General features: G+C 46.7%; 1 protein-coding gene across 7 annotated transcripts in view; it reads left to right on the forward strand.

Annotated features, from left to right (window-relative positions):
• The window catches only part of PTPRJ (protein tyrosine phosphatase receptor type J), a 173234-nt gene that overhangs the window by 135591 nt on the left and 17082 nt on the right, over positions 1 to 20561 (forward strand). For all 7 annotated transcript variants that reach the window (XM_030333584.1, XM_032594887.1, XM_030333585.1 and 4 more), the window contains 11 exons: positions 994 to 1251; positions 2291 to 2569; positions 4221 to 4511; positions 8199 to 8330; positions 9780 to 9990; positions 10104 to 10228; positions 12954 to 13041; positions 15511 to 15552; positions 16531 to 16539; positions 16644 to 16731; positions 18839 to 18929. In XM_030333584.1, the coding sequence (XP_030189444.1) occupies positions 994 to 1251; positions 2291 to 2569; positions 4221 to 4511; positions 8199 to 8330; positions 9780 to 9990; positions 10104 to 10228; positions 12954 to 13041; positions 15511 to 15552; positions 16531 to 16539; positions 16644 to 16731; positions 18839 to 18929 (1614 nt within the window). The remainder of the gene's footprint in view (positions 1 to 993; positions 1252 to 2290; positions 2570 to 4220; positions 4512 to 8198; positions 8331 to 9779; positions 9991 to 10103; positions 10229 to 12953; positions 13042 to 15510; positions 15553 to 16530; positions 16540 to 16643; positions 16732 to 18838; positions 18930 to 20561) is intronic.

Genomic DNA, 20561 nt, shown 5'->3' on the forward strand with positions numbered 1-20561 from the left:
CTACCTACCTTTACAGAGGAGCCACTTAAAATTTTTTTTTGGAAGAGAGTACGTGCGTGTGGTACATGCATGTAAAACACACACACACACACACACACACACACACACACACACACACACACAAAGTTTTACAGTGAAAATATTTCCCTCTTTTGTCCCCTCACTCAGTTCCTCTCACGAGAGGGGACTTGGGTTCCCAGGTAAAGAGAAATGTTTTGAAAGCAAGGGCAGAAAAGTAGTAGGTTACATGGTTATTTCTGGGCCTCGATCTGTGCATGCACATTACAGCTGGTTCGGTGTGTAGAGGTGAGATGGGGGGGAGCAGGGTACCCCGAGTACCCCTGTGGGAGAGTTCTCTTCTGACCCCAGCTGGGAGGGTGGTTGGGGTGTGTGCGTACGTGTTTTCCCTTCTCCACCCTGGCCTCGAATACTCTCAACCTAGCAAACGTCAGCTGTCCATTTCAGTTTTTCTTTTTGGTATATGCCTGTGTTACAGGAAAACGTTTTCTTTTCAGGGAGTTAGATTAAACACACACACATCCACACACACGCCCACCCACCCACACACACATACACACCCCCACACACACCAGACTATTTATTGAGCTGTAATATACATATTGAAAACACACACGTCATAAGTGCATAGTCTGATGCATTTTCACCAACTGAACCCATCTGGTCATCAGCACTCAGAAATCTGAATAAGACCTCCACCCCAGAAGACCCCCAAAGGGGGCGTTTTTATGACAAAAGCGAAAGACCAGAGAACCCACAGGACAGATTGGTAAGCTTGCTCATCTGTGTCACAGAAGAGCCAAAATTCTCGAAAGACAGGAGTGTGCGTGGTTCTCGCTTGCTTTGGAGTTTGCCCTCTGTGAACTCGTCTGAGACTTTGCTGGCAAAAGAGCAAGTTCTCTGGACACTTTGCAATAAAGCTGGGTGTTAAGATGGTCCTTGGCACTTCCTTTGTACCTCCTTTCCTCCCACCAGATCCCAGTGCCGTCTTTGACATCCGCGTGTTCAACGTCACCACAACCGGGATGGAGTTGGAGTGGCAGAGTACGGACAATGCTTCCGAATACACCTACCACCTAGTTATACAGTCCGAGCGCGGCTCTGACAAGATAAACACTTCTAGCAAAGAGATCACTCTCAGGGGTTTGGTTCCAGGCACCTTATATAACATCACGATCTTTCCAGAGGTGAACCACATCCAGGGGGAGCCCAGCTCCACGGCACAGTACACATGTAAGTCTCTTAAGGACACCCTGGTAAGTGGTGTTCTTTCTGATTCTCCTGGAGGGTGGGAAGCAAACATTGGTTACACGGTGAGGTAAGTGGCCATTGTGTCTCGGGGCTCCAGGTAGAATCTGAATCTCCTTAAGCTGAAAACATTGGCCTCCGCAAAGGTTCTGGTGTTCTCTTGGGGCATTGGTGCTGAGCTTCTAAGGAATTGTCCTTAGAAGCAGAAAGATCCGATAAACATGGACAACATAATTATTCCATTCATTCCTTGGGAATACGGACTAGAGGAGAGTCACCTTGTCTTGGTGACATTAGAAGATACTGCTCAAATGGGGAGCTTTGCTTGCAAAGTAGTAAGGAAGGCGTCTTGCTAATGTTTGATCTAACTATATGGTAGAGATAGATGGTAGTTTGCATTATCTTTTTCGCATATATTTTCTCTTTCATTAATCAGATTTCCAAAACAGATAGGAAATTATATCTGGAAAATATATTTCAGATACACTTAAAAAAGAAGCCTGGAAAATGAATTCTTTTGAGATTTAATCTGTATAATTATTTTCTGAATGTCTTTTTGGGAAGCCTTCTGTATTTTGAGTCAGCAAATGTTAGCTTTATTTATTCTTTCCTCAAAGGAGCCAGGCTATTTTTAATTGTTTTTTATTTATTTTATTTTTTTAATTTTTTTTAATTTTTTATTTATTTTATTTATTTTTTTATTTTTAATTGTTAAAAAAAATTTTTTTTTTATTGTTTATTTTTGAGAGAGAGAGAGAGAGAGCAAGCACAAGTTGGGGAGGGGCAGAGAGAGAGGGAGACACAGAATCTGAAGCAGGGTCCAGGCTCCAAGTTGTCAGCACAGAGCCCGATGTGGGGCTCGAACCCACGAACCGTGATATCCTGACCTGAGCCAAAGTCGAACACTTAACCGACTGAGCCACCCAGGCACCCAGGAGCCAGGCTATTTTTAGATGCAGTAAATAAAATAGTCCTGGAATTCAAGGCTTATCCGTGCCTTTTTTTTTTTTTTTTTTAAACTAAGGGCCCAGCAATGTAGCCAACATTGAAGTAAATACCAGCACCACAGAAGCAACCTTATATTGGCAGAACTTTGATGAAGCTTCTCCCAGGTATACCTACTACCTTTATATTGGGAAGGATGGAAATTTCAGCCAAGCAACACGACTAGTCACAGACATTGGCGTCACCTATGCTACCGTCACTGAGTTAATACCTGGCTCATCATACACAGTGGAGATCTTCACCCAAGTGGGAAATGTCACCACGCCACTGGCATCTGGCAGGCAGTCATTCTGTACAGGTGAGTAGCCTCAGGTGCCTCCTGCACTCTTTCCTGTGTGGTGCTGACCTTGCAGATAGGTCCTCTGCAGGCTTTAGTTTATTAGGTTTCGGGTCGTGTGTGGTAACAGACCCTGGACTCTCCCAGAAAGCCCATTAGCTTAGTAGGGCTGTCTTGTCCTCCTCATTTATTCATCCAGCAGATATTTATGCAACACTTACTATACGCCCGGCGCTGTTAAGTGACACCCCCAAGTCTCTGCCTTCCTGGAACTTCGATTCTGGTGGAGAAGACAGACAGATAATAAGTCATTAGATGATGATGACTGCTAGGGAGAGGGAAAAGAACAGAGAAGGGGGAGAGGAGATGTTTATGTAGCATGCCCTGGGAAGGCCTCAGTGAAAAAGTGACTGTTGAGCAGAGACCTGAAGGAAGTGAAGGAGCCGGCCAGATGGCTGTCAGGGTGTAGAGCATCTCATAGGCAGAGGAAAGGCCAGTGCAAAGGCACCTTTGTCACCCCGGTGCCCATGCACCACCTTATTCTTCCCCCTCTTTGTACCTACCTCTTTCCTTGCTTAGACCAAGCTGCTCAGGTGTGTTCAGGCTGATTTGGAAGCTGAGGGCTGTCATCGCATCAGCCTCCCTGGTAGCGTAGGAGCTGGCACTTTGATGACCTCTGACCTTTCAGGTGGAGCTGCTAAAGAAATCCCTGTAGCTCCGAGTCACCCCTGCTCCTCGGGCCCCGTCCACCTGGTCTAGAAGCTGATCTTTGGGATTTGGGTGGCTTCTGCTGCCAAGACTTACCCTCGCTGTAATTATTGCAGTCTAGAGCAAGAGAAAAATACATACGAGCATTTATGCCCGGGGGTGGCTGGAACAGGGGCTGTGGGGGTAGCGGTGCGTTGGGCGGGTTACTTTCCCAGGCCTCTGGCGGAGCATGTGGGAGCTGTTAATGGGTGGTTCGTTAATGCTTTTCCTGCCTTAAAATACTGCAGCACTGAAGCAGTGATAATATTCTGCCCCCAGAACCTTAGTACAGAGCTCTCTATTTACAGCAGTTTAGGGTCGGCCGTCAACAAAACTCTATTGGTCCTCAGACAGGTAGAGACAGACAACACACCATTTGAAAGATGAAGAAACTGATCCCATTTACTATTGATTATTCCGCATGTTGTATGTGTACAAAATGCCCTGGACTTGGATTCAGGAAACCCGGGGTCCAGTTTTGGCTTTGTTGCCTAGCAACCAGGTCATCTTCAACAACTTACGCAACCTCTCGAAGCCTCAGTTGCTTCATCGGCAGAGTGGGGCAATATTAACCCTACCTCTTCCAGAAGGACTGTCAGGAGGGCCCCAGAATGAAGGAGTTGCTGCCTCCATACTGTTATGATATCGCTAGCTCTCGCAGAGCCCCGTTCTCTTCCAGGGTGGTGATTGACAGCCACTTTCACAGAATCCTCATACAGTCCTGCTGCTGAGGCTCGGTTGGGTAACCGGCCCAGGGTCACACAGTTCAGTAATGCCTGGTTCAACGTCAGCCTCTGCGTCTTCTACCATTCTGCATGGCAGTCTCCTCATCACAGATGAGCCGGGATTTGACTGCCCTCCAAGTGCCGGCGTTTGCAAAGGCACCCGTCCCGGACTCTGATGATGTGCTGTGCTTCCCTTGCAGATCCTGCACCAGTAGCCTCCTTCCGCTGCGAGGTGGTCCCCAAAGAGCCAACCTTGATTCTCAAGTGGGCCTGCCCTCCTGGCACCAACACAGGCTTTGGGCTGGAGATCAGCAGAGGGGCTTGGAAAAATGTGACAGACCTGGAGAGCTGCTCCTCAGAGAACGGCACAGAGTACTGGACGAATGTCACATATTTGAATTTTTCTACCTCCTACAACATCAGCATCACTGCCTTGTCCTGTAACAAGACGGCACCTCCCACTCAAAACACCTGCCTCACTGGCATCACAGGTGGGCTTTGTGGTCCACCCCTGGAGAACGCTGACCCAGCGGGTCTGCACGTGTGGCCTAGAAATCCATATTTCTTTTGAAATTTCTGCTAAAATATATATTTTTTAAGTTTATTTATTTATTTTGAGAGACAGAGACAGAATGAGAGGGGGAGGGGCAAGCAGAGAGGGGGAGAGAGAAAATCCGAAGTAGGCTCTGCCCCACCAGTACAGAGCCAGACATAGGGCTCGAACCCACGAAACTGTGGGATCGTGACCTGAGTTGAAACCAAGAGTCGGGCACTTCACCGACTGAGCCACCCAGGCGCCCCTAAAATATTTGTTTCTGCTGGCATAGACCGTTAACCCAAATCTGTAGAAATCAAGTCTTGAAGAGCAGGGTAAGAGAGACTCATTTTTAATCCCGAAAGTTTCCTTTGCTTTACAGAATAATTCGCTGCCACATTTTCTTTTAGGTAGTGAGTTCCTTTATTATATTACATGAGAAAAGCATTTTCATAGAAATATTCAAATGTACACAGAAGTAGAGGCAAGCATAAAGAAACCCACATATCCATCATCGCCCAGTTAAATATTTGTCGGAGTTTGACCAGTCTTCTTTCATTTATACCCCCCTCCTCCCTGATTGGATTACTTTGAAACCAGTCCTCATCATTCTATAATTTTATTTATAAATACTTTAAGAAGTATTTCTCCAAGATAGGGGCTCCTTTCCCCTTTCTTTCAGACATAACCATATTGCCATTACCATCGCACTGAAAAATTGAACAGTACTTTTATTCACTATTATCATATATTCGGTCAAGATTCTTATTTCCTTGGAATCCATATTGATAAGCTCTCTGGCTGTTTTGGAGAGTGGGGGGTCACTCACTGCACAGGGGATTCCCCCTAGTCAGACTTTTCAGGCTCATCGTTCTTATTTCTTTGGAAGAAAGTTGCTTCTTATATCTTTGCTTCGTTTTTATCTGTCTTGCTCGCCATGTCTTTGCCAATGTTATGTCTTAAATCAGCCTGGCGGGTTGGTTTTGCTTTGTGCTTTTCAACCCCTGGATGTGTTTCCTTTAGGGTATCAGAATGTTTCTGGACAATTTCCAAAGAATTCGTGGTTGACTTAGTAAGAGAAAAAGGCCTCTTATTACAGGGACACTGACTTGAAAAGTGGTGGAGGGGTTCTGTGGACAGAGTGTTGGATTTAGACAGGCCAACCTGGGTTTGATTCTAAGTTCTGCCTTTTACTAGCTGTGCGATCTCAGAGAAGCTGCATAACCCCTATGAGCCTTGTTTTTCTTTGTTATAAAAAGGGGAAGTAAGACTAGCTTTCAGGACTGTTAAACAAATTAGATGAGGTAATTTGTATGGAAGGCCACTTGACAGCGGCCGTGTATGGCTGCTCAGGTTGTGCAGCACACAATTCCAGGGGATACCATTCATATGGACTACAGTGTGCATGGGGCTCCTTGGAGTTGTGTAGTCCACACTATAGACGATGGCCCTGGGTCACACTCCTTTGGGTTTCTGCAGCACTCTAGGACATAATGGAAATAATGAACCTTTTTGTAGTTCTCTTTTATCACGTCATCTCTTGAGCTGCTGAGGAACATCAGCTACATCTGATTTGGTATCTCTAGGGCTACGCTCAGTGCCTGGTGAAGAGAAGGAACTTGTCAGAAGTAGTTTCTGAGCCTGAACAGTATGGTAGGGTTGGATAATGACCACTTACTTAGTCCAGGGATTCTCTTACTTTTTATTCTGTAGCTCTCCCTTTCCTCAGATGAATTTTCATATATAAATTTAACACGTCTTTTATTTACTGGAAGAGCGGAGCTGCAATTTCCCCAGGAGAGGTAGGAAGCATTGGTGGGATGGGTAAATCTGGGGGAATTGAAGTGATGGTCTGTCTTTTAAGCAATATTTGTTAGTTGCACCGTGTGTGCCTGAGGTAAGGGACACCGGTGAGTAAGGCAGACAGGGCCCCTGCAGCATAGGATTCAGATAAGCAGAGAGAGGGAAAGCGTTTCCAGTCTTGCAGGTAGATGAGTTAGCCTGCCACCCACAGTCTAGTCCTCTCTGGGCAGCTCAAAGGCAGAGCGCTGGGGGGAATCCTGGGAGCCTGTGTTAGGAAGTCTGGCCAGGCGGTTGACGATTAGACCTGGGAACGGCGCCTCCAAGCGGTCGCTGCTGTCAGTTACTTGAGTGGTTGCCGAAGCCCGGTTCGGAGCTGCACGGCCCGGTAGAAAATGTGAATCTCCTGCAGAATTTAACCTTTTTTAGGAGCTGCATTAAAAAAGGTAAGAAGGAACAGCTGGCATTGATTTCAATCACATTTTATTGAGCTATGTTGAAAACATTATCGTTTCACTGGGTGAAGTAATTTGTGTGATCTGTGTGAAGTCGATTACTGATGAGATACTTTGCATTCTTTTTTCGTGCTAAGTCTTTGACGTCCAGTCCGTGTTTCATGTGTGCGGCTCATCCGAGTTTGGGCTGGTCATATTTTCAGAGCTCAACTGTTCCGGGTGGCTGGCGGCTGCCGTGCTGGCCAGCGCACGTGTGGGAGCCTCGCGGTGGTGTTTTTGTTCAGCTTTCTCAGCCTCCTGGAATCTTGACACACTAATGAAAACACTCAAACTGTACGTGGGAGACAAATTTAGGTAGAGTGCATGTGTGTATGGTGTGTGTGTGTGTGTGTGTGTGTGTGTGTGTGTGTAGAAGGATCATCTTTAATTCAGCATTTTCTTCTTTTGTGTTCATCCGGAGGGTGCCCACACAAGCTCAGCTCAGAAAGGGGAGGCACATCATCATGAGGGTCACGCGTGGGACATTCCTGTGTGCGCTTTTCTGGTTTCTAGGAAGAGGGTCGGTCGGGTTTCTCTGGTTGGCATTTTAAACCAACTCAGGCAAAAATGAGGACTTCAGTGTGAAGGATGTGGAACAGGAACACAGCCAGGTCTCAGGAGAAAGTGCCTTCTCTCCATTGCGGCTTTGCTTCCCTCTGGGTATCTGTTCTGTTCCATCATGGTCCTCAGCGACCAAGCCATCTGGTGCCGTGTCCACGCAGTGGGCGGGTGCTGCGGACAGCTCCCTCCTTGAGTTCCAGCCACACAGGCCTTTTATCTGTCGCTCTCCTCCTGCCCTGCTTTTCAGGATACGGCACCTGCCGCCTCTGGGTCAGAAGGGGCTGGGGAAACATAGGAGAGGGAGGTTGTTTTCAACTAGCAAGTTTGCTGGGAGCTTTCTCCAGGCATGTGGCGGGGCACGCTGGAGGTGCCATTGTGAGCTGGGGGATCTGCCAGCTCTGCCTTCCACTGCCCTTCCCTGCCCCTTGCTCTGGATGAGGCCAGCACACCACTCCCACAGCAAGGGCAGGACTTGAGGGCATGGTAGCAAATGCCTCCTTGATCATTTTGTTCTTTTTTTTTTTTTTTTTTTTTCTTATTTTGAGAGAGAGAGAGAGAGAGAGATTGAGAATGAGCACGAGCAGGGGAGGGGCAGAGAGAGAGGGAGACACAGAATTCGAAGCAGGCTCCAGGCTGTCAGCACAGAGCCTGATGCGGGGCTCGAACCCATGAACCACGAGTTCATGACCTGAGCCAAAGTCAGATGCTTAACCAACTGACCCACCCAGGCACCCCTCTTCTTTGATTTTAAATGGTGGGTGATCATGTTTTGTTTCGTTCTGTTTCAGATCCCCCTTCTCCAGACGGATCCCCGAATATTACATCCATCAGTCACAATTCGGTAAAGGTTGAGTTCAGTGGGTTTGAAGCCAGCCACGGACCCATCAAAGCTTATGCGGTCATTCTCACCACTGGGGACGGTAAGGAGGGGTCAGTTACGGGTTAAACAGCCAGTGAGCTGTGTTGTGACCGGGTGCCATTCCTGTGCCCACTGAGGCACATTAAAGCTACAAATACGTGTCTGTTTTTACACTGTAGCCCACGCTTTGGCACTGAGAAGCGGGTGGGTGAGCTATTTGCCCGACGGTCTAGGTCAGGATTGACAGACCTTCTGTAAAAAGCTGGATTGCAAAGGGTTTAAGCTTTGCAGGCCATGTAGTCTCTGTTCGAGCCACCTGACTCTGCTGTTGTGGCACGAGAGCCGCCGCGGAAGATGTGTGAAGAATGAGTGCGGCTGTTCCCATAAAATGTTGTCTACCGGAAGGGGTGGCTGGCTGGATTTGGCCTGTGGATCCTACCTTGCTGACCTCTGATCTAGGTTTTTCTTCTCTTTTACAACACAGGGTCCTCGAGGTGGCAGAATATTAGTCTTAAGCAACTCTCTCTCTTTCCCTCTCTCACCCATACACTCACATACCCCCCCCCCCCCCCACCATACTCAAAGGGTGGCTGTCTCTTGAAGGAAAACAGAAAGTGATTTGCATTTGTGGTGGGAACTTGCAAAGAGCCATCCTCACAGCTGAGAGTGGAGGAGGCCCCCTAGCCCCCTTTCCTGACAGGGCTCCTTTACATTCTTTGGTGGGAAGGAGGGCACGACTAGAGGGTGTCTTTGTTAGCTGTGTGTGGGTGCTTTGCACAAGGCTGGGCTTTCAGGACCCAGTTCTGTTGTTTTTGTTGATTCTTTAAATATGAATCATGCAGGGGCACCTCTGTCCATTCTCTCAGCCCATGATAACTGTCCTCACCTCCTCGAGGACGTAGAGATCAAGCACCTTATAAGGGGAGTGGGGATCCTGAAAGACAAGGACTTTGCTGGTGTCATAAACGCACGGCAGAGTTTCAACAACTAATGCTGAGATCTCTCAGTCTCTCTGGCTTTTTGTTTGGGGTCTGTTTCAAGTCATTGTGTTGGAAAGGTTTTCAGCAACATCCAAGCTTATACCTTCGCCGCATGAAGGAGGCAGTATTTCCTAGTGACCACAATGACCAGTACCAGCCTGTGGGGGATGAGACCACACACTCCAAGTTGATGGTCTGGGTTAGAAATCAACCCCACTGTGTGGGTGGTGTGGCCTTGGGCCCAGGTCCTGCTAGCTTTCCCGGCCTTCATTTTCCCATCTGTAAGATGGGACTAGTCAACGTATGTGATGAGACTCTTGTTAGTTGCTATCGTTTAGTGCAGAGAGATTATGTAAGTCGAACAGTTAGAACTCAACAGAGGTAAAGCCTGGACCGAGAGCACTCTTGTGCTCTGTCATCATTGTCATCGTTATCACCCAGTGTCAATGTCATTATGTAGACGTGGGCGAGACGTAAACCTTTGTCTGGAATCCCTTTCTCAGGACTTTCCTTCTGTGTGTCTTTCTTAGCTGTTCGCCCATCTGCAGATGTTTTGAGATATACATATGAAGATTTCAAAAAGGGGGCCTCAAATACTTACGTGACATACCTCATAACAACAGAAGAAAAGAGACGTTCTCAGGACTTGTCTGAAGTCTTGAAATACGAAATTGACGTTGGGAACGAGTCGACCACGCACGGCTATTACAACGGCAAGCTGGAACCCCTGGGCTCCTATCGGTAATGCCTGGTGGTTCTTGCCCTTTGGGGCTGAGCCTCCCGAGCGCAAAGCCCTACGTGCCTGGGGTGGTGGCCGTGTCTCAGCAGCCTCTTTCCTTCTTGTCATCCTACAGGGCTTGTGTGGCCGGCTTCACCAACATCACCTTTAACCCTCACAATGACGGACTCATAGATGGGCCCGAGAGCTATGTGTCCTTCAGTCACTATTCGGATGCTGTTTTCTTGCCCCAGGATCCAGGTAGAGAAAGAACAGCGGTGCTGTTAACATTTCAGTGGGTTTTTGCTTCTGGTGTCCATGGGAAGCCTGGATTTGTGTCTTCCATCAATTCTCATATTCACGTGGCTCCAGGAAGCAGGTCTTGGCTGCCTGGGAGGGCGGGGCTCTCCTCCTAGAAGTTGAGATGTCACCAGGACCCATGTCTGTTCCCTCGACTGAGGTCCCCACGAGCCCCCACCCCACACTCTCCCTTCTCCGAGTGCCAGCTACACTTCACTCTGCAAACACTGCATAGGCCTTTGTTGTCAGTGTGGTTATTTGTGTGACCATGTGCCAGGCACACAATTTCACTTTCGGTACATAGAGCCTTCGAATGTGAGGGTTGGAAGGAGCCACAGAAATCGTCTTGTCCCGTTCCTCTTTTAGAAATGAGGCTGTTAAGGCCCAGAGAGGGGCAGTGACTTGCCCAAAGTTACACAGTGGCTCAGAGGCAGGCCTGACAGTCTTCCCTCAGACTCCTTGTCAAGCACAGCCGTCTTTTGTCACACAGAATCATTTAGGAGCTTCAAGGACCCAAGCGGGGTACATACTCTGCCTTCAGGCCAGAGACAACGTGACTAACTGGTTTGTTAGTTGGTCTGGTTTTTGTACTCGATAGTTGTTGGCTTTGGGAAAGAAGCCCCAGAAGCAAAGTGCAGGGAGTCCCTGCAGCCTTCCCCAATAAAAAAAGGGTGTTATGTCCCATGAGTACAGAGCTGTCGGTATTTCCGCTCACACGTGGGTGTTAGTCTCACAACGTCAGAGGTGGCGGGAACCATGTGGAACATTTTGGCTTGTAGTCTTTATTTTATTTAATTTATTTATTTATTTAAAAAAATTTTTTTTAACGTTTATTTATTTTTGAGACAGAGAGAGACAGAGCATGAATGGGGGAGGGGCAGAGAGAGAGGGAGACACAGAATCGGAAACAGGCTCCAGGCTCCGAGCCATCAGCCCAGAGCCCAATGCGGGGCTCGAACTCACGGACCGCGAGATTGTGACCTGAGTCAAAGTCGGACGCTTAACCGACTGAGCCACCCAGGTGCCCCTTGGCTCGTAGTCTTTAAACACTGGTCACTCCACCAAACAAGAGCCAGTCCGGAGATCCTCTCTGCTGCCACCCGACCTCCACGAGAGTGTTTCTGCCTGGCTTTCTATTTTATTTATTTATTTTTTAAATGGTTTATTTATTTATTGTTAAAATTTTTTTTTTATTCTTTCTTTCTTTCTTTATTTATTTTTAAAAATTTTTTTTCAACGTTTATTTTTTTAATTTTTGGGACAGAGAGAGACAGAGCATAAATGGGGGAGGGGCAGAGAGAGAGGGAGACACAGAATCGGAAACAGGCTCCAGGCTCTGAGCCATCAGCCCAGAGCCCGACGCGGTGCTCGAACTCCCGGACCGCGAGATCGTGACCTGGCTGAAGTCGGACGCTTAACCGACTGCGCCACCCAGGCGCCCCATCTTTATTTATTTATTTATTTTTTAAATTTTTTTTCAACGTTTATTTATTTTTGGGACAGAGAGAGACAGAGCATGAACGGGGGAGGGGCAGAGAGAGAGGGAGACACAGAATCGGAAACAGGCTCCAGGCTCCGAGCCATCAGCCCAGAGCCCGACGCGGGGCTCGAACTCACGGACCGCGAGATCGTGACCTGGCTGAAGTCGGACGCTTAACCGACTGCGCCACCCAGGCGCCCCCCATCTTTATTTTTGAGAGAGAGAGACAGTGAGGCAGAGTGTGAGTGGGGGAGGAACAGAGAGAGAGGGAGGCACAGAATTCAAAGTGAAATCCAGGCTCTGAGCAGTTAGCACAGAAGCCGACATGGGGCTTGAACCGCAAGATCATGACCTGAGCCGAAGTCGGATGCTTAACTGACCGAGCCACCCAGGAGCCCCAAATGTTTATTTTTGAGAGAGAGAGAGCACAAACGGGGGAAGGGTCAGGAGCGGGGACAGAGGATCTCAAGCAGGCTCTGTGCTGACAGCAAAGGGTCCGATGCGGGGTTCAAACTCATGAACCGCGAGATCCTGAGCTGAGCCGAAGTCAGATGCTCAACCGACTGAGCCACCCAGGCACCCCCTGGTTTTTTATTTTATTTTATTTTATTTTATTTTATTTATCTTTTTTTTTATAAAAAATTTTTTTTTAACGTTTATTAATTTTTGAGACAGAGAGAGACAGAGCATGAATGGGGGAGGGTCAGAGAGAGGGAGACACAGAATCTGAAACAGGCTCCAGGCTCTGAGCTGTCAGCACAGAGCCCGACGCGGGGCTCGAACTCACGGACCGTGAGATCATGACCTGAGCCGAAGTCGGCCGCCCAACCGACTGAGCCACCCAGGCACCCCTGGTTTTCTATTTTATATATTGGGCTGCTGCATGCAATTTCATGTGAAGAAAGGCATCAGCGGTAAGAACAACTTGAAAATCGCAGATGGCCCAGTTCTTTAAGTTTGCAGTTGAGGATACTCAGAAGAGAGGAGCACTGATTTTCTCAAGACCAGCCTGTTATGGTGGACTGGGGATAGAGAACCCGGATCCCAAATGCCCAGGCTAACTTTATGTCCAAAGGCGTTTAACACACACACACACACACACACACACACACACACACACACAGTCACACTCTGGTTTGAGGACCCTGGGTTGGTTGTTTGTTTGTGAACATCTTCTGAAGTGCTTTCCATTTGGACTTTTCTCAGGTGTCATCTGTGGAGCAGTTTTTGGGTGTATCTTTGGTGCGCTGGTAATTGTGGCTGTGGGAGGCTTCATCTTCTGGAGGAAGAAAAGGTGACTGTTGCTCATGTTAATAATACCCTACTTTTTTTTTTTTTAATGTTTTTTTATTTTTGAGAGAGGAGAGAGAGACCGAGCACGAACGGGGGAGGGGCAGAGAGAGGGAGACACAGAACCTAAAGCAGGCTCCAGGCTCTGAGCTGTCAGCACAGAGCCCGAAGCGGGGCTGGAACTCATGACCGTGAGATCATGAACTGAACTGAAGTTGGATGCTTAACTGACTTTGAGCCACCTAGGCACCCTGATAATACCCTACTTTTTATTTTTTAAATTAAAAACTTTTTTTCTATGTTTTATTTTTATTTTTGAGAGGAAGAGAGAGAGAGAGACAGAGCATGAGCAGGAGAGGAGCAGAGAGAGAGGGAGACCCAGAATCTGAAGCAGGCTCCAGGCTCTAAGCTGTCAGCACAGAGCCTGATGTGGGGCTCGAACCCACAGACTGTGAGATCATGACCTGAGCCAAAGTCGGATGCTTAACTGACTGAGCCACCCAGGCGCCCCGATAATACCCTAGTTTTTAAAGGAGCTTTTTACTCTGGAAAATTTCAGACATTCTCACAGTTGGAAGGACTCGTGTCACGAGTTCCCATGTCCCCGTCACCCAGGCTCTTCACTATCTGGCCAGTTGTACTTCATCTCAGCCCCTATGGCATCAGGTCGGGGCAAACGCTACAGTGTGCAGTGCTCCTTTCGAACAGTGCCCTCTGGTCCACAAGTAAGTGTTGAGGTGTTAAGGGATTTCATTAAAAAAATTTTTTTTAAGTTCATTTATTTTGAGAGACAGAGAGAGTGGAGGAAGGGCAGAGAAAGAATCCCAGGCAGGCTCCATGCTGTCAGTGTGGAGCCTGATGTGGGGCTTGAACTCACGAATCGTGAGATCATAACCTGAGCCAAACCCAAGAGTTGGACGCCTAACCGACCAAGTCGCCCGGGAGCCCCAAGAGATTTCATTCGAGAGTTAGCTAAGTTTGAACACATGCTCTGTGTTCTGACTAGCGGTTAGGGAGCTTCACTGTAATGTCCACATAGTCTGTGATGTAGGGATAATAACGGGACCTAACTTGTGACACGGGGGAGCGTAAAATAAATACAAGGCTTCAACAGTGCCTTGGACCCTGTATGCTACTATTGTTATCTGTACAACTACCCTTCGAGGTAGTTAAATAGTAAAAAAAAAATCACAGCTCTGTTTTGCTAGCTCACTCTGCACCTGGATTTGTGTCTTCTGTCAAATCTCATGCTCACTGGGGCTCTAGGAGGAAGGTCTTGAAAGCCACCTTGCAAGGAGGCACAAGCTGAGTGTGGGAAGCGTGGAAATGAACTTGAACTTGGTGTTTGCACTTCATTGCTCAGTCTCCTGTCTGACCATGTGGCCGTTGAAGCCTGCGTATCAGCTGGGATTCATTCCTGGTTGTCAACTGCTGCCAGTTGGAGAATTTCATTCTGGCTCAGAGTTCCTTGATGTAACTCTGCCCGGTCCCTCTGCCGCCATCTTGCCCTGTAGGGCTGACAGGCAGAGTAAAAAAAAGGTTTTCTGAGGGAGGGGTCAAAGCAGCTTTATTGTTTCTTGTTAAAATAAAAGTTATACATGCTTGTGGCCCCCCAAAAAAACAAATACAGAAGAGCAAAGACACTGGATGATTCATAATCACAGCCCAAAACGACTCTGAATGTTGATAGGATAGTGAAACTCACACACAAGTGGAATCCTATTATGTGTATTATTTTCTAGTCTGCATTATTATTTAAGACATTGTGTACAGCTTTAAATCTTCATTTTAAGTGGCTGCGGAGTATTCAGTTGTACAGAAATTATTCAACCAATTTTCCTGATGTTTTCAGGTTTGTTTTTTGGTTTTTTGTTTTTGCCACAGTAATCTTTGAGCACATTCCTGATTATTTCCTTAGGCTAAATTCCAAGGTGGGCAGTTGCTGGGACAGTGGGTATGATGCACGTTTTCAGTTTGATATGCACTGCCAGGGTGCCCTCCAGAGGGTTATTTTTATTTTTTTATTTTATTATTATTATTTATTAACACCAGTATAGGGTTTGGCCAGCAATGCAGGAGAATGCCAGATGCCCCGCCTCCATATCTACAGTGGCTGTATTTTCTGATTTATTTCATTAACTTATCAGAAAGGCCTTTCTCAAGAAACAGCATGAAAAAATGAGTCTGGCTTTACCAAAGGGTCAGCTGCTAATGTATTTTTACCCAAAGATATTCCTAAAAGTTGCCCGAGCAAGATTCTTCCATACTTTTGGATGGTATGAGAGAGAGTTACTTCATAGATTTGTAATCAGTGTTTGCTGCTTAGACCATGAAGCTTAGTATTAGTGAATGGGATTTAGTGCCATATGTGAACTAATGCCCGGGGAAAAGTCCTTTTGTAGATACGTTGAAGGGGAAAAAACACAGAATTACCCTTTCTTGGTCTAATGGGTCTTTGTTTCTTTCAAAACAGGAAAGAAGCAAAGAATAATGAAGTATCCTTTTCTCAAATTAAGTAAGTCTCTGGAGTTAGTTATTGAGAATTTTTATTTTACTTTATTTTTTATTGTTTAAAAATTTTTTTGAAGTTTATTTATTTTGAGAGAGCAGGCGAGTGGGGGAGGGGCAGAGAAAGAGTGATAGAGAATCTCAGGCAGGTTCTGTGCTGTCAGAGAGGAGCCCATTGTTGGGGGGCTTGAACTCACGAACTGTGAGATCATGACCTGATTTGAAACCAGGAGTTGGATGCTTAACCGACTGAGCCACCCCGGTGCCCCTCTAGTGAATTTTTGATGGAACTTGCTGTCATTTTTCCTGATTGACACATTTGGCCTTGATCATGCAGGAGTTCTTGCTAACTTTGTTTTTCTGCAAGGACTCTCTGTTTATTAGTCTCCTGAAGCTGCCTGCTTCCTTGCCGTGTTCTACTATGGCAAGTAGAACCTTACTTCCATATTCTACCAATAAATATGTATTTTCTGATTTTTTGTTTTTTTGAGAGCATGAGTGAGGGTGGGGGGAGGGGCAGAGAGAGAGGAAGGGAGGGAGGAAGAGAGAGAGAGAGAGGGAGAGAGAGGGAGGGAGGGAATGTCTTAAGCAGGCTCATGCCTAGAGCGAAGCCTGAGGCCAGGACTATATCTCACAACCTTGAGATCATGACCTGAGCTGAAATCAAGAGTCAGACCCTTAACCGACTGAGCCACCCAGGTGCCCCTCATATTTTGTGATTTTTGAGAACAAATAAACGGGTTATCATTAGGTAGGAGACCTTGTGTAAAGTCACAAAGCCCATCAGTTAAGTGACAGGCTCTAGAAGGGAGATTTCCTGATTCACACGTTTCATTGTTTTGTAAATAACATTCTATTGACACACCCTCCCCCCATTATACTCTGGTTTTTGTTCCTTTGGGAAGATGTTTACTATCATTTCTAGAGTCATGATCCAGTCGGTGTTTCTAATTCTTATTCTTTTCTTTCCCTTTCTATGATGAAGACCTAAAAAGTGAGTAGCCTCTTTAATTTTTAAATAACTTGTCTTTTTCTGTTTTGAGCATGAACTTCACTGGATGTAAAAAAAGTCCTCATAAGCTGTTTTTATTTTCTTAGATCCAAGTTAATCAAAGTGGAGAATTTTGAAGCCTACTTTAAGAAACAACAAGCGGACTCCAACTGTGGGTTTGCAGAAGAATATGAAGTACGTGGTTGTAAATAATGTCTTCTTAATTGCTTTATGTTTCTCCTGCAAGTTGGAAAACCGCCTGTTTTTATTGCGTGGGGGAGCGCTGGATAAGAAGCGGCCCTCTTAGAGGGGAGAGGAACTCTGTCAGGTATACCTCGGGTCCTAGTGGCCCTGTGGGCTGTGAGCACTTAGGTGTACCCTCGCTTCTAGTGGTTTGTGTGTTCAATCTTGTTGATAAATGAAGATTATGCGGAGAGCGAGAGAGAGCGAAAGGTAGAGAAACTAGGCGTTCAAGTTCAAGTCTGAGGGCTGTTAACTGGGGTAATTAGGAAGCTGTTCTGGCTGGCATTTCCGGGCTGGGGCTTGACGGCTGTGTGGCCGACATTGATTCCGGAGCATTCTGTGAAGTCCTGCGGAAAGAGTTTCTGCCTGTCAGTCCCCATGTGCTCTACCCCCCACAGCAGCTTGGCCGAGCACACTCGCCCTCCCTGGGCTGCCCTGCTGTGGTCTCTGCCTTTATTGAATCTACTCCCTCTTTGCATTGGTTTCCTGTGGCTGCAATAACAAATCACCACAAACTGGTGGCTTGAAACAACAGAAATTTATTCTCTTGCAGTTCTGGAGGCTATAGTAAGTCCAAAGTCAAGGTGTCAGCAAGGCAGTGGTCCCTCCAAATCTCTGGGGGAGAACCTCTTGCTTGCCTTTTCTGATTCGGGTGGCTCCACGCGTTCCGTGGCTTAGGGCCCAGTCACTCCACTCTCTGTGGTCTCCTCCTCCCCCTCCCCATGGTTCCCCTCTGGGTATCTTGTGTATAAGGACACTTATTGGATTTAAGACCCACCCACATAATCCAAGATGATCTCACCTCAAGGTTGTCAACCTAAATACATCTGCAAAGACTCTTTTCCAAAATAAGGTCACATCCACAGGTTGTAGGAGTTAGGAAGGGGTCTTGGCTTTTTTGGGCCTGCCATTGAACCTACTGTGCAACTCAAAGCACAGCCCAGGAGGACTTAAATTCTCTTTCTACCTGTTTCATCTGTGACATGTGGTGTTTATTTAATTCTGCCTCGTTGTAACATCAGTTATTTCTAAATAAAAAAATTTAATGTTTATTTACTTTAAAAAAAATTTTTTTTTAACGTTTATTTATTTTTGGGACAGAGAGAGACAGAGCATGAACAGGGGAGGGGCAGAGAGAGAGGGAGACACAGAATCGGAAGCAGGCTCCAGGCTCTGAGCCATCAGCCCAGAGCCCGACGCGGGGCTCGAACTCACGAACCGCGAGATCGTGACCTGAGCCGAAGTCGGACGCTCAACCGACTGAGCCACCCAGGGCCCCAATGTTTATTTAGTTTTGAGAGGGAGAGAGAGAGAGAGAGAGACAGAGAGACAGAGAGACAGCATGAGTGGGGGATGGGCAGAGAGAGAGGGAGACCCAGAATCAGAAGCAAGCTCCAGGCCCTGAGCTGTCAGCACTGAGCCTGATGGGGAGCTGGAACTAACGAACCATGAGATCATGGCCTGGCCGAAGTCAGATGCTTAACTGACTGAGACCCCCAGGCACCCTGACGTTAGTTATTTCTGCCTGTGCCTCTCTCCTGGGGTGTAAGCACCTGGAAAGCAAGGATTATCCTTTTTCTTTTATTTTAACCTCTGCATTAGTTTCCAAGGGCTGTGGCCACAAAGCACTAGAACAACAGCAAATCCTTCTCTCACAGTTCTGGAGGCCAGTGGACCTAAATCAAGGTGTTGCTAGGGCTGTGGTTCCTCCGAAGCCTCTAGAAGAAGCTCCCACCTGGCTTCAGCCAGCTTGTAACAACCTAAGTCCTGTGCCTGCCTTCACCTCAGCATGGCCACCTCCCCTTGAGTGTCTATCTCCGCGCCTCTTCTTCTGTAAAGACGTCAGTCCTGTTGGATTAAGGCTCCCCGTCCCTAATCCACTATGACCTCATCTTATTTTGATGACAAATACGGCTGCATTCCCCGGTCCTGAGGGTTAGAACTCCAACATACCTTTAACTCAAAACACCTCTGCCTTCACACTTTGTCCTACGCGATGCTCAGTATAAATAATATCTGGACGCTAACTAAACGGACGACTCATTTGTTTTGTTTTCAGGATCTGAAGCTTGTTGGAATTAGTCTACCTAAATATACAGCGGAACTGGCTGAGAACAGAGGAAAGAATCGCTATAATAACGTTCTGCCGTGTGAGTTGTTTTTCCCACAAGATCTTCCCTTTTGTCTGTCCCTGGCCATCGCCCCTCTCACAGTGGAGGGAAGTGGGGTCAAGATAGTTACTAACCACCTCCACAATTATTCAGGAGTCACCTGCGGTGTGCTAATTTAGCCTTTGAATCCAGGCCTCATGAGAACCTTATGCAGTAGGTAGTAGCATATTCATTTTGCAGATGAGGAAACGAGGCACAGGGTAGCTAGGTGATTTGTCCCAAGTCACACAGAGGCCCGTGGCAGGCAGGCCGGGCTCTGGATTAGGTCTGTCATTTCTTTCAGGGTAAGGGTTAGAGTCTGTGCTCTTATCCCCTCTATCTCAAAGCCCCTTTATTTCAGCTAACATAGTTCTAGAAAGGAAGTGGGTAAGAGGAGGACAGGCAGGGAGTAATGCTTTCTGCTTGTCCGGATACATCTCTGGTTGGCTGAATGCATCCCACTGCTAATTATGAATTGTATCTGGATTCACATTTTGAGAATTAACAAATATCTGCCGAATACATGGGGCTAATGACAAATTGGGTTTAAAATAAGAATTATTTGTTACATCATCCATTCAGATGAAATGTGAACCTTCCTCCACAGAAAAGTTCTTTGCGGTCTTTCTTTCGGATGAGAATTAGGGTACAAAGACGTATCAGTCGATTGCAGCTGTGTTCTGATTTAAGTGTAATTTCTAGGTTCTGCTGATACTTTTTACACCAGGACATTTAGAGACATTGTCATTTTATATTTGAGGCTGTGTTTTTCTTTCCTGGCCTAAAACATTAACTTCTGTTTAGATTCAGGATTTTTTAGCTTGTGTGCTTTCTCTTCATTTCCTCCCTGTGCCCCCTCCCCCCCCATCCCCTTTGTATTGACAGCAGGCATTGAACGTTGTTCCAGGAAAAATGTTTTGAAAATCAGGCTAGTGGGATACGCCCCCATCCTGCCCTTCTAGGGTTAACCCAGGATCACTGGCCTGATCTTACAGTTGCTGCAGAGGTTTTCAGATCCAGAGTTCGGGTACTGTTGTTTTTTTTTTTTTTTTTTAATTTTTTTTTAACGTTTATTATTTATTTTTTGAGAAAGAGAGACAGTGTGAGAGTGGGGGAGCGGCAGAGAGAGAGGGGGAGACACAGAATCTGAAGCAGCTCTAGGCTCTGAGCTGTCAGCACAGAGCCCGACACGGGGCTGGAACTCACGAACTGTGAGGTCATGACTTGAGCTGAAGTCGGACGTGTATTCGACTGAGCTACCCAGGTGCCCCTCGGGTACTGTTTTTATTGGGAAAGTTCTAGACTGCGAGTCATGTTGGTAACCGAGCTTGGAACTGTCATATTGTTTTGTCCAAGAGGGGGATGAGATGGTATATAGTCAAAGACAGGGAAACACGTGGTGCTGCTGATTATTCCGCCTGACATTTGAAATTCTCAAGTTATTATTTCATTTCTTGAGTTGGACACATTTGTATGGTTTTGAGATGATAGTATTTAGAAAACATGAGAATTTTTGTGTTTTAGATCTTTCCGCCTATAATAGTCTTATGCATTCGGTTTATTCTGGAATTTGGTACTGTCTTGTCATAATAACATTTCTATGGAAATAAAGTATGCAAATTTGGGTGTTTA

This window comes from Lynx canadensis, chromosome D1 (genome assembly GCF_007474595.2).
Source record: "Lynx canadensis isolate LIC74 chromosome D1, mLynCan4.pri.v2, whole genome shotgun sequence".
NCBI classification, from domain to species: Eukaryota; Metazoa; Chordata; class Mammalia; order Carnivora; family Felidae; genus Lynx; species Lynx canadensis.